This window comes from Leptodactylus fuscus, chromosome 7 (assembly GCF_031893055.1).
Source record: "Leptodactylus fuscus isolate aLepFus1 chromosome 7, aLepFus1.hap2, whole genome shotgun sequence".
NCBI classification, from domain to species: Eukaryota; Metazoa; Chordata; class Amphibia; order Anura; family Leptodactylidae; genus Leptodactylus; species Leptodactylus fuscus.
In genome coordinates this window covers 912,272-922,630 of record NC_134271.1, presented here as the reverse complement: position 1 = coordinate 922,630, position 10,359 = coordinate 912,272, and the positions used below count along the sequence as shown (strand labels likewise).

The 10,359-nt window shown below is 39.4% G+C and overlaps 1 protein-coding gene across 1 annotated transcript in view; it reads right to left on the bottom strand.

The window, feature by feature from the left end:
* Nucleotides 1-3,136: 3,136 nt before the first annotated feature.
* The window catches only part of MYBPC3 (myosin binding protein C3), a 112,711-nt gene continuing 105,488 nt past the window's right edge, over nt 3,137-10,359 (bottom strand). Inside the window, exons 16-17 of the mRNA XM_075281833.1 lie at nt 5,710-5,846; nt 3,137-3,235 (exon numbers count right to left, since the gene is read on the bottom strand). Of these exons, the coding sequence (XP_075137934.1) occupies nt 3,137-3,235; nt 5,710-5,846 (236 nt within the window). The remainder of the gene's footprint in view (nt 3,236-5,709; nt 5,847-10,359) is intronic.

Sequence of the window (10,359 nt, the reverse complement as noted above, 5' to 3'; positions counted from 1 at the left end):
CATATTAGTACTCTGCCTTTGGGTTGGAAGTGGACGGCTTCCCTTTGTAGGACCTCGTAAATGTCGGGGTGGTGGTAGGGGGACCCTGGTGGGGGCATATATACTGCACAGAGATAGATGTCCTGCTGGCCGCTGAGGATGGAGCTGCTTATTTTTATCCATATGTGATTAGTTCCACGTTTGGTAGCTTTTACGTGTTCTTTGAGCTCCTCCTTGTACCATATTAGTATGCCTCCTGAGTGGCGGCCATGTTTGGTGGTCTTATTTTTCTGGGTGGGCACTGAGAATTCCTTGTAGCCCATGGGTGTTAGGGACTCGTCATCTGCCCGGGTCCATGTCTCTAGGAGGATTTGGATGTCTATGTTTTTTAGTCTGTCTATGAAGTCTGGATCTTTTGATTTAGATCCAAAGGCTGAGGCGTTCAGCCCTTGTATGTTCCAACTACTGATAGTTAGTGATTTCATCTTCAGTGTGTAAACCTTGTAATGAGCTGTCCTGCAGAGGACGGGCTGGGTTCTTGGTTGGTTGCAGTGTGGCCAGGTATTGGTTTATGTGCATTGCTGTTGTGGCCATTGTAGTGACCGCATGCTCTATTCTCTTTATTGTCTCTATGTTGGTGCTCTGGGTTGCTCTGGTTGGCTTTTTCTTGATAGGTGGCATCTTTGGGGGGTTCTGTCTTGGATATTGGCGGTTGTCGGGTATTATTTCCATGGTTCTTTGTCTTGTTTGGAGTCTAGGCCCGGGGGCTCTGTTGAGCACTAAGTCTTTGAATTCCTTCGCTAGGAGGCTGACGCCATGTTTATTGAGGTGTTTGTCATCATATAGGTGACGCTTATCTATGGAGGGGTGTTGTGCCAGGGTGATGCCTGATGTTTGTCTGATTCTGGTCGCCAGCTCTTTGTTGATCCCCATGATGGTAGCTTCAGAGATGTCTTCTGGTGGGAGCAGAGATGACAGGATGATACTACTGTCTGGGAACTGTTGCTTTGCTTTCTCTGCTAGTTGGACCAGTTGGCCCGCTGTCTGTTGGGGCTGGTCAGAGAGATCTTCTGTGCCTGTGTGTATGACAATGTGTTTCGGGGTAGTGAAGAAAGGCTTGCAAATGACGGTATTGGCTTTTTCAATGGTTGGGCTGTGGATTTTCTTGACTCTTTGCCGTGGGAAGAGCTTTCTTGTATTAATGTACTTGCCATTGGAGTCTATGATCAGGACTATATCTGGGTTTGAGGTTCTCGTTGTTTGGGTTCTCTCTGGCTCTATGTCTGGGGTGATGGGCAGTTCTGGACTTTCTTGTAATGTTTGAGGCATTTCTGGCTTATTGATACCTTGATCAGAGACTGTTGTGTTTTCCTCCCCCTCTTCCTTAGATCTTATCTCTTGTGCCTGTAGTTTCAGGCCTGATAACTCTTCCTTTAGATCTGTGATTTCCTGTAGGCACTGCGTCATTTTATCCCACAGCTTGACATTCTCTTGCTGGCAGGCTGCTATCTCTTTTCTCAGATTTGTGTTTTCCTGGATAAGTTTGTGGATGGCTTTTGTGTCGCCATTTGTGCTGGACAGTTCGTTGACATTACAGTTTCTGTTATAATTGTGTTTATAGATAGTAGAATCTCTCTCCAGCCAGGATACAATCTCTGTGAGGGACTCTACTGAGAGGTGTGAGGAGTCGGGGGAGGGCTTGCTGGCTTGTGTCTGTGTACTGGCAGTGTTGGGGGATGTCACGGGTAATTCACCTGAGTCAGTGGGTGATCCTGTGTCTGTGCCCCTTTTTAGTTGTGCCTGATTCTTGATCTCTGGGAATTTTTCTATATATTGGTGAAGCCTATCTTCTCTTCCTTGAATCATTAAAGTCCCATTATTAAAAATGGTTGTTGTGAGAATCACTTCGCCGGCCCCTTGTGGGTTTTTTATTCTGATTGTTATTTTGCCTGTATCCGCCTCTTCTGTTGTTGTACTCTTGTAGCAGTCACATATTGCATGCTGCCAGGCTCTTATATAATCGGTGTGCATAATGAGGTTAGTCATTCTTTGGTTTGATGTGTAGTCAGCAAACAGGGTCTCAGCATGGGCTTTGAGGAGATCTTTCTTTGCATTTTTCTTTTCATTGGCACTCATGTTATCAGGGTATGTAATCTGTAGAGTGGCCTGCCCCCCGCTGTGTACAGAGACAGTGCTCTTAGCATAACAGTCAATGTCCTCATTCTCTGTGGCCATTTTCACACCTTCTGGGATGCCTGACCCCCTGCTGTGCTGGGACCTTGTCCTAGGTTCTATGGAGCTCATACTAGGTTCATCTAAGAATTCCATATTATAATCTCCCAGGTTCCCAATATCTGAGGGTGTCCCCGATTTCCTTATTTCTGAGGGATAATCTACTTGCTTATGGGATTAGCCAAGTGATGGCCCTACCTTCCGTGATGTGGGATCCTGGGGTCAGATGTGATGTTCCTGTTGCATTCAGCCAGTCTGAGGTCTGTAGGAATCTTCTCTTGTATTTTAAAATCCTTTTTCTGTTCTTATTTCATTTTTCTCTTGGGATGTTTTTAGTCTCGCTTAGTTATGTCTTCCATGGAGCCGATATTTCCTGGTTTTCGTCTTGCAGGTAGCTCAATTACAAGGTTTTACTTTGATGAAAGTCAGCAGCTCATGGTGGGAGATGCTTACAGTTCAGTAACTGCATCTATCTATCTATCTATCTATCTATCTATCTATCTATCTCCTATCTATCTATCTATCTATCTATCTATCTATCTATCTCCTATCTATCTATCTATCTATCTATCTATCTATCTCCTATCTATCTATCTATCTATCTATCTATCTCCTATCTATCTATCTATCTATCTATCTATCTATCTATCTATCTATCTATCTCCTATCTATCTATCTATCTCCTATCTATCTATCTATCTATCTATCTATCTATCTCCTATCTATCTATCTATCTATCTATCTCCTATCTATCTATCTTCTATCTATCTATCTATCTCCTATCTATCTATCTATCTATCTATCTATCTATCTATCTATCTAATATCTATCTCATGCAGTTAACGGACAAAACAAAGTGCAGATAAGTTGTGCCGTGTTCACACCATAGTCATTCCACACGTGATATAAGTAATTGTGCCCAATATTAACGTCTTACACATGGGGGGCCAGGGTACCCACTTACATCCACATCCTCGGTGACCTCTGCCCCTCCGTCGGGCCTTACAAGAGTCTCTGCAAAAACCTGACATTGGAAAATAAAGCTGAGGCTGGAGGAAGAGCAGACATGGGGGTGGGGAAGTGTATGATGGGGGGAGGGTGTATGATGGAGATGGGGTATGATTGGGGAGAGTGTATGATTGGGGACTGACATATGCTGCACAATACACATCTGTAGGGGGGAACGGACATGAAAACCAAAATACACAGTACAAGGACCAGATCACACATTGTATATGGATGTCAGGACGCTGCGCTCACACAGGATTATCTAAGCACCCCCAGTCATATAATATAACATAACATACAGTATAACATATAACATACAGTATAACATATAACAACATAACATATAACATACAGTATAACATATAACAACATAACATACAGTATGACATATAACATACAGTATAACATATAACATACAGTATAACATACAGTACAACATATAACATACAGTATAACATATACCATAACATATAACATACAGTATAACATATAACAACATAACATACAGTATAACATATAACATACAGTATAACATATAACATACAGTATAACATATACCATAACATATAACATACAGTATAACATAACATATACATACAGTATAACATATAACAACATAACATAACATACAACATACAGTATAACATACAGTATAACATATAACATACAGTATAACATACAGTATAACATATAACATACAGTATAACATACAGTATAACACAGTATAACATATAACATAACATACAGTATAACATAACAAGATATAACATACAGTATAACATATAACATTACATATAACATACATTATAACATAACACATTATAACATATAACATACAGTATAACATATAACATACAGTATAACATATAACATATAACATACAGTATAACATATAACATACAGTATAACATACAGTATAACATATAACATACAGTATAACATACAGTATAACACAGTATAACATATAACATAACATACAGTATAACATAACAAGATATAACATACAGTATAACATATAACATTACATATAACATACATTATAACATAACACATTATAACATATAACATACAGTATAACACACAGTATAGTATATAACATACATTATAATATACAGTATAACATATAACTTAACATATAACATGCAGTATAACATAACATATCACATACAGTATAACATATAACATATATCACATAAAGTATAACATATAACATACATTATAACATACAACATACAGTATAACATACAGTACAACATATAACATACAACATACAGTATAACATAAGATAACATATAACATACAGTATAACACACAGTATAGTATATAACATACATTATAATATACAGTATAACATATAACTTAACATATAACATGCAGTATAACATAACATATCACATACAGTATAACATATAACATATATCACATAAAGTATAACATATAACATACATTATAACATACAACATACAGTATAACATACAGTACAACATATAACATACAACATACAGTATAACATAAGATAACATATAACATACAGTATAACATAACATACAGTATAGCATATAACATACATTATAACATATAACATACAGTATAACATATAGCATTACATATCACATACAGTATAACATATAACATACAGTATAACATATAACATAGTATACAGTATAACATAACATTCAGTATAACATACAGTATAACATATAACATAACATATAACATACAGTATAACATAACATATAACATACAGTACAACATATAACATAAAGTATAACATACAGTACAACATATAACATACAGTATAACATACAGTACAACATATAACAACATACAGTATAACATATCACATACAGTATAAAATAACATACAACATACAGAATTACATACAGTATAACATATAACATACAGTATAACATATAACATTACATATAACATACAGTATAACATATAACATACAACATACAGTATACAGTATAACATATAACATTCAGTATAACATATAGTACAACATATAACATACAGTATAACATAACATATAACATAACATATAACATACAGTACAACATATAACATACAGTATAACATAACATATAACATACAGTACAACATATAACATAACATATAACATACAGTATAACGTATAACATATCACATACAGTATAAAATAACATACAACATACAGAATTACATACAGTATAACATTACATATAACATACAGTATAACATATAACATACAGTATTACATACAGTATAACATATAACATACAGTATAACATATAACATTACATATAACATACAGTATAACATATAACATACAGTATGGACCCTTACATGGTGACCACTGACGGGGGCTCAGACTCTCCTTATGGGGCTATAGGGGGAGGGTCCTGAGTATGTTGCCCCCCTCCCCCTTCAGATGATATAGAGGGGACCTGAACCCGTGGACAGGAGGTGGAGGCTGCGTATACTTGACCTATTGGCCGCTGTTCTCACCTTGTCTCCTCTGCTCCACACCACAGAGGGCGCCGGATCTCCAGAGATGGGAACGTCAAGACGCAGCTTATTCCCGGCCACGACTATAATGGTGTCGGCGTTACCAGAGAGCGTGTCCAGCTTGATCTTCGGAGGTTCTGATGATGTGGAATAGTCCGTGTGAGGAGTATACAGATACATGCAGGTATATACAGGACTATACAGATGCATGCAGGTATATACAGGAGTATACAGATACATGCAGGTATATACAGGAGTATACAGATACATGCAGGTGTATACAGAAGTACACAGATGCATGCAGGTATTTACAGGAGTATACAGAAACATGCATGCAGGTATATACAGGAGTATACAGATACATGCAGGTATATACAGGAGTACACAGATACATGCAGGTATATACAGGAGTACACAGATACATGCAGGTATATACAGGAGTATACAGATACATGCAGGTATATACAGGAGTATACAGATACATGCAGGTATATACAGGAGTACACAGATACATGCAGGTATATACAGAAGTACACAGATGCATGCAGGTATATACAGGAGTATACAGATACATGCAGGTATATACAGGAGTATACAGATACATGCAGGTGTATACAGAAGTACACAGATGCATGCAGGTATTTACAGGAGTATACAGAAACATGCATGCAGGTATATACAGGAGTATACAGATACATGCAGGTATATACAGGAGTACACAGATACATGCAGGTATATACAGGAGTACACAGATACATGCAGGTATATACAGGAGTATACAGATACATGCAGGTATATACAGGAGTATACAGATACATGCAGGTATATACAGGAGTACACAGATACATGCAGGTATATACAGAAGTACACAGATGCATGCAGGTATTTACAGGAGTATACAGAAACATGCAGGTATATACAGGAGTATACAGATACATGCAGGTATATACAGGACTATACAGATACATGCAGGTATATACAGGAGTATACAGATACATGCAGGTATATACAGGAGTACACAGATACATGCAGGTATATACAGGAGTATACAGATACATGCAGGTATATACAGGAGTATACAGAAACATGCAGGTATATACAGGAGTACACAGATACATGCAGGTATATACAGGAGTATACAGAAACATGCAGGTATATACAGGAGTATACAGAAACATGCAGGTATATACAGGAGTATACAGATACATGCAGGTATATACAGGAGTATACAGATACATGCAGGTATATACAGGAGTACACAGATACATGCAGGTATATACAGGAGTACACAGATACATGCAGGTATATACAGGAGTATACAGATACATGCAGGTATATACAGGAGTATACAGATACATGCAGGTATATACAGGAGTACACAGATACATGCAGGTATATACAGGAGTATACAGATACATGCAGGTATATACAGGAGTATACAGATACATGCAGGTATATACAGGAGTATACAGATACATGCAGGTATATACAGGACTACACAGATACATGCAGGTATATACAGGAGTACACAGATGCATGCAGGTATATACAGGAGTATACAGATACATGCAGGTATATATAGGAGTACACAGATACATGCAGGTATATACAGGAGTATACAGATACATGCAGGTATATACAGGAGTATACAGATACATGCAGGTATATACAGGAGTATACAGATACATGCAGGTATATACAGGACTACACAGATACATGCAGGTATATACAGGAGTACACAGATGCATGCAGGTATTTACAGGAGTTCACAGATACATGCAGGTATATACAGGAGTATACAGATACATGCAGGTGTATACAGATACATGCAGGTATATACAGGAGTATACAGATACATGCAGGTGTATACAGATACATGCAGGTATATACAGGAGTATACAGATACATGCAGGTGTATACAGATACATGCAGGTATATACAGGAGTATACAGATACATGCAGGTGTATACAGATACATGCAGGTATATACAGGAGTATACAGATACAGTGTTGGCCAAAAGTCTTGTTCTCCCTGCATTATTATCATTAATTAATGATTACACAGCACAGACTCTTCTATAGTATATAAGTGACACAGGGTATATACAGTATAAGTATCGCCCCCTGCAGTCCTGTCAGATAATCCTCGCTGTCCCCCAGATAATGATTACACAGCACAGACTCTTCTATAGTATATAAGTGACACAGGGTATATACAGTATAAGTATCGCCCCCTGCAGTCCTGTCAGATAATCCTCGCTGTCCCCCAGATAATGATTACACAGCACAGACTCTTATATAGTATATAAGTGACACAGGGTATATACAGTATAAGTATCGCCCCCTGCAGTCCTGTCAGATAATCCTCGCTGTCCCCCAGATAATGATTACACAGCACAGACTCTTATATAGTATATAAGTGACAGGGTATATACAGTATAAGTATCGCTCCCTGCAGTCCTGTCAGATAATCTCCGGTGTCCCCCAGATAATGATTACACAGCACAAACTCTTATATAGTATATAAGTGACACAGGGTATATACAGTATAAGTATCGCCCCCTGCAGTCCTGTCAGATAATCCTCGGTGTCCCCACATAATGATTACACAGCACAGACTCTTATATAGTATATAAGTGACACAGGGTATATACAGTATAAGTATCGCCCCCTGCAGTCCTGTCAGATAATCCTCGCTGTCCCCCAGATAATGATTACACAGCACAGACTCTTATATAGTATATAAGTGACACAGGGTATATACAGTATAAGTATCGCCCCCTGCAGTCCTGTCAGATAATCCTCGCTGTCCCCCAGATAATGATTACACAGCACAGACTCTTCTATAGTATATAAGTGACACAGGGTATATACAGTATAAGTATCGCCCCCTGCAGTCCTGTCAGATAATCCTCGCTGTCCCCCAGATAATGATTACACAGCACAGACTCTTATATAGTATATAAGTGACACAGGGTATATACAGTATAAGTATCGCCCCCTGCAGTCCTGTCAGATAATCCTCGGTGTCCCCACATAATGATTACACAGCACAGACTCTTATATAGTATATAAGTGACACAGGGTATATACAGTATAAGTATCGCCCCCTGCAGTCCTGTCAGATAATCCTCGCTGTCCCCAGATAATGATTACAAGCACAAACTCTTTGGTAATAGCTTCAGTTATTTCGCTTGCAATGAAAAAACACAAAAGAGAATGAAAATAAAGTCACATCATTGATCATTTTACACAAAACTCCAGAACTGGTGCGGACAGAAGTATTGGCGCCCTCAGCCTAATACTTGGTAGCACAACCTTTAGACACAATAACTGCGCACAACCGCTTCCGCTAACCAGCAATGAGTTTCTTACAAGGCTCTGCTGGAATCTTAGACCCTTCTTCTTTGGCAAACTGCTCGCGGTCCCCCCTGAGATGTGAAGGGGGCCTTCTCCAAACTGCCACCAAGAGATCTCTCCTCCCCCTCCCCCACAGGTGTTCTATGGGATTCAGGGCTGGACTCATTGCTGCCACTTTACAAGTCTCCAGGGCTTTCTCTCACCACCATTGTCTAGTGCTGACCTGAAGTGTGTTTTGGGTCCTTGTCCTGCTGGAAGAGCCCTGACCTCTGAGGGGGGAGACCCGGCTTTCTCACACTGGGCCCTACATGATGCTGCACAATGTGTTGGTCATCTTCAGACTTCATAATGCCAAGCACACGGTCAAGCAGTCCAGTGCCAGAGGCAGCAAAGCAACCCCAAACCATCAGGGACCTCCGCCATGTCTGACTGTAGGGGGCGTCTTCTTCTCTTTTTCCCTGTAATCTCTATGTTGAGGCCTTTTCCTACTTTTGTCTCCTCTGACCAGAGAACATTCTTCCAGAACGGTTTTGGCTTTCTCAGGTAAGTTTTGGCAAACTCCAGCCTGGCTTCTGTCTGTGGGTAAGAAGTGGGGTCTTCCTGGGTCTCCTACCATACAGTCCCTTCTCATTCAGACGCTGACGCTGGATAGTACGGGGTGACACTGTTGTACCCTCGGACTGCAGGGCAGCTTGGACTTGTTTGGATGTTAGTCGCGGTTCTTTATCCGCCATCCGCACAATCTTGCGGTGAAATCTCTGGTCAATGTTTCTTTTGCGTCCACATCTAGGGAGGTTAGCCACAGGGCCATGGGCTTTACACTTCTTACTGACACTGCGCACGGTAGACACAGGAACATTCAGGGCTTTGGAGATGGACTTGTAGCCTTGAGATTGCTCAGGCTTCCTCACAATTTTGCTTCTCAAGTCCTCAGACAGTTCTTTGGTCTTCTTTCTTTTCTCCATGCTCAATGTGGTCACACAAGGACACAGGACAGAGGTGGAGTCAACTTTAATCCATTTCAACTGGCTGCAAGTGTGATTTAGTTATTGCCACCACCTGTTAGGTGCCTCAGGTAAGTAACAGGTGCTGTTAATTACACAAATTACAGAAGTATCACATGATTTCTCAAACAGTGCCAATACTTTTGTCCACCCCCTTTCTATGTTTGGTGTGGAATTATATCCAGTTTGGCTTTTTGACAATTCTTTTTGTGGTTTTCCATTGAAGACAAATTAAGTGAAGAAAATACCAAAGAATTTGTGATTGCAATCATTATCTGGAGGAACA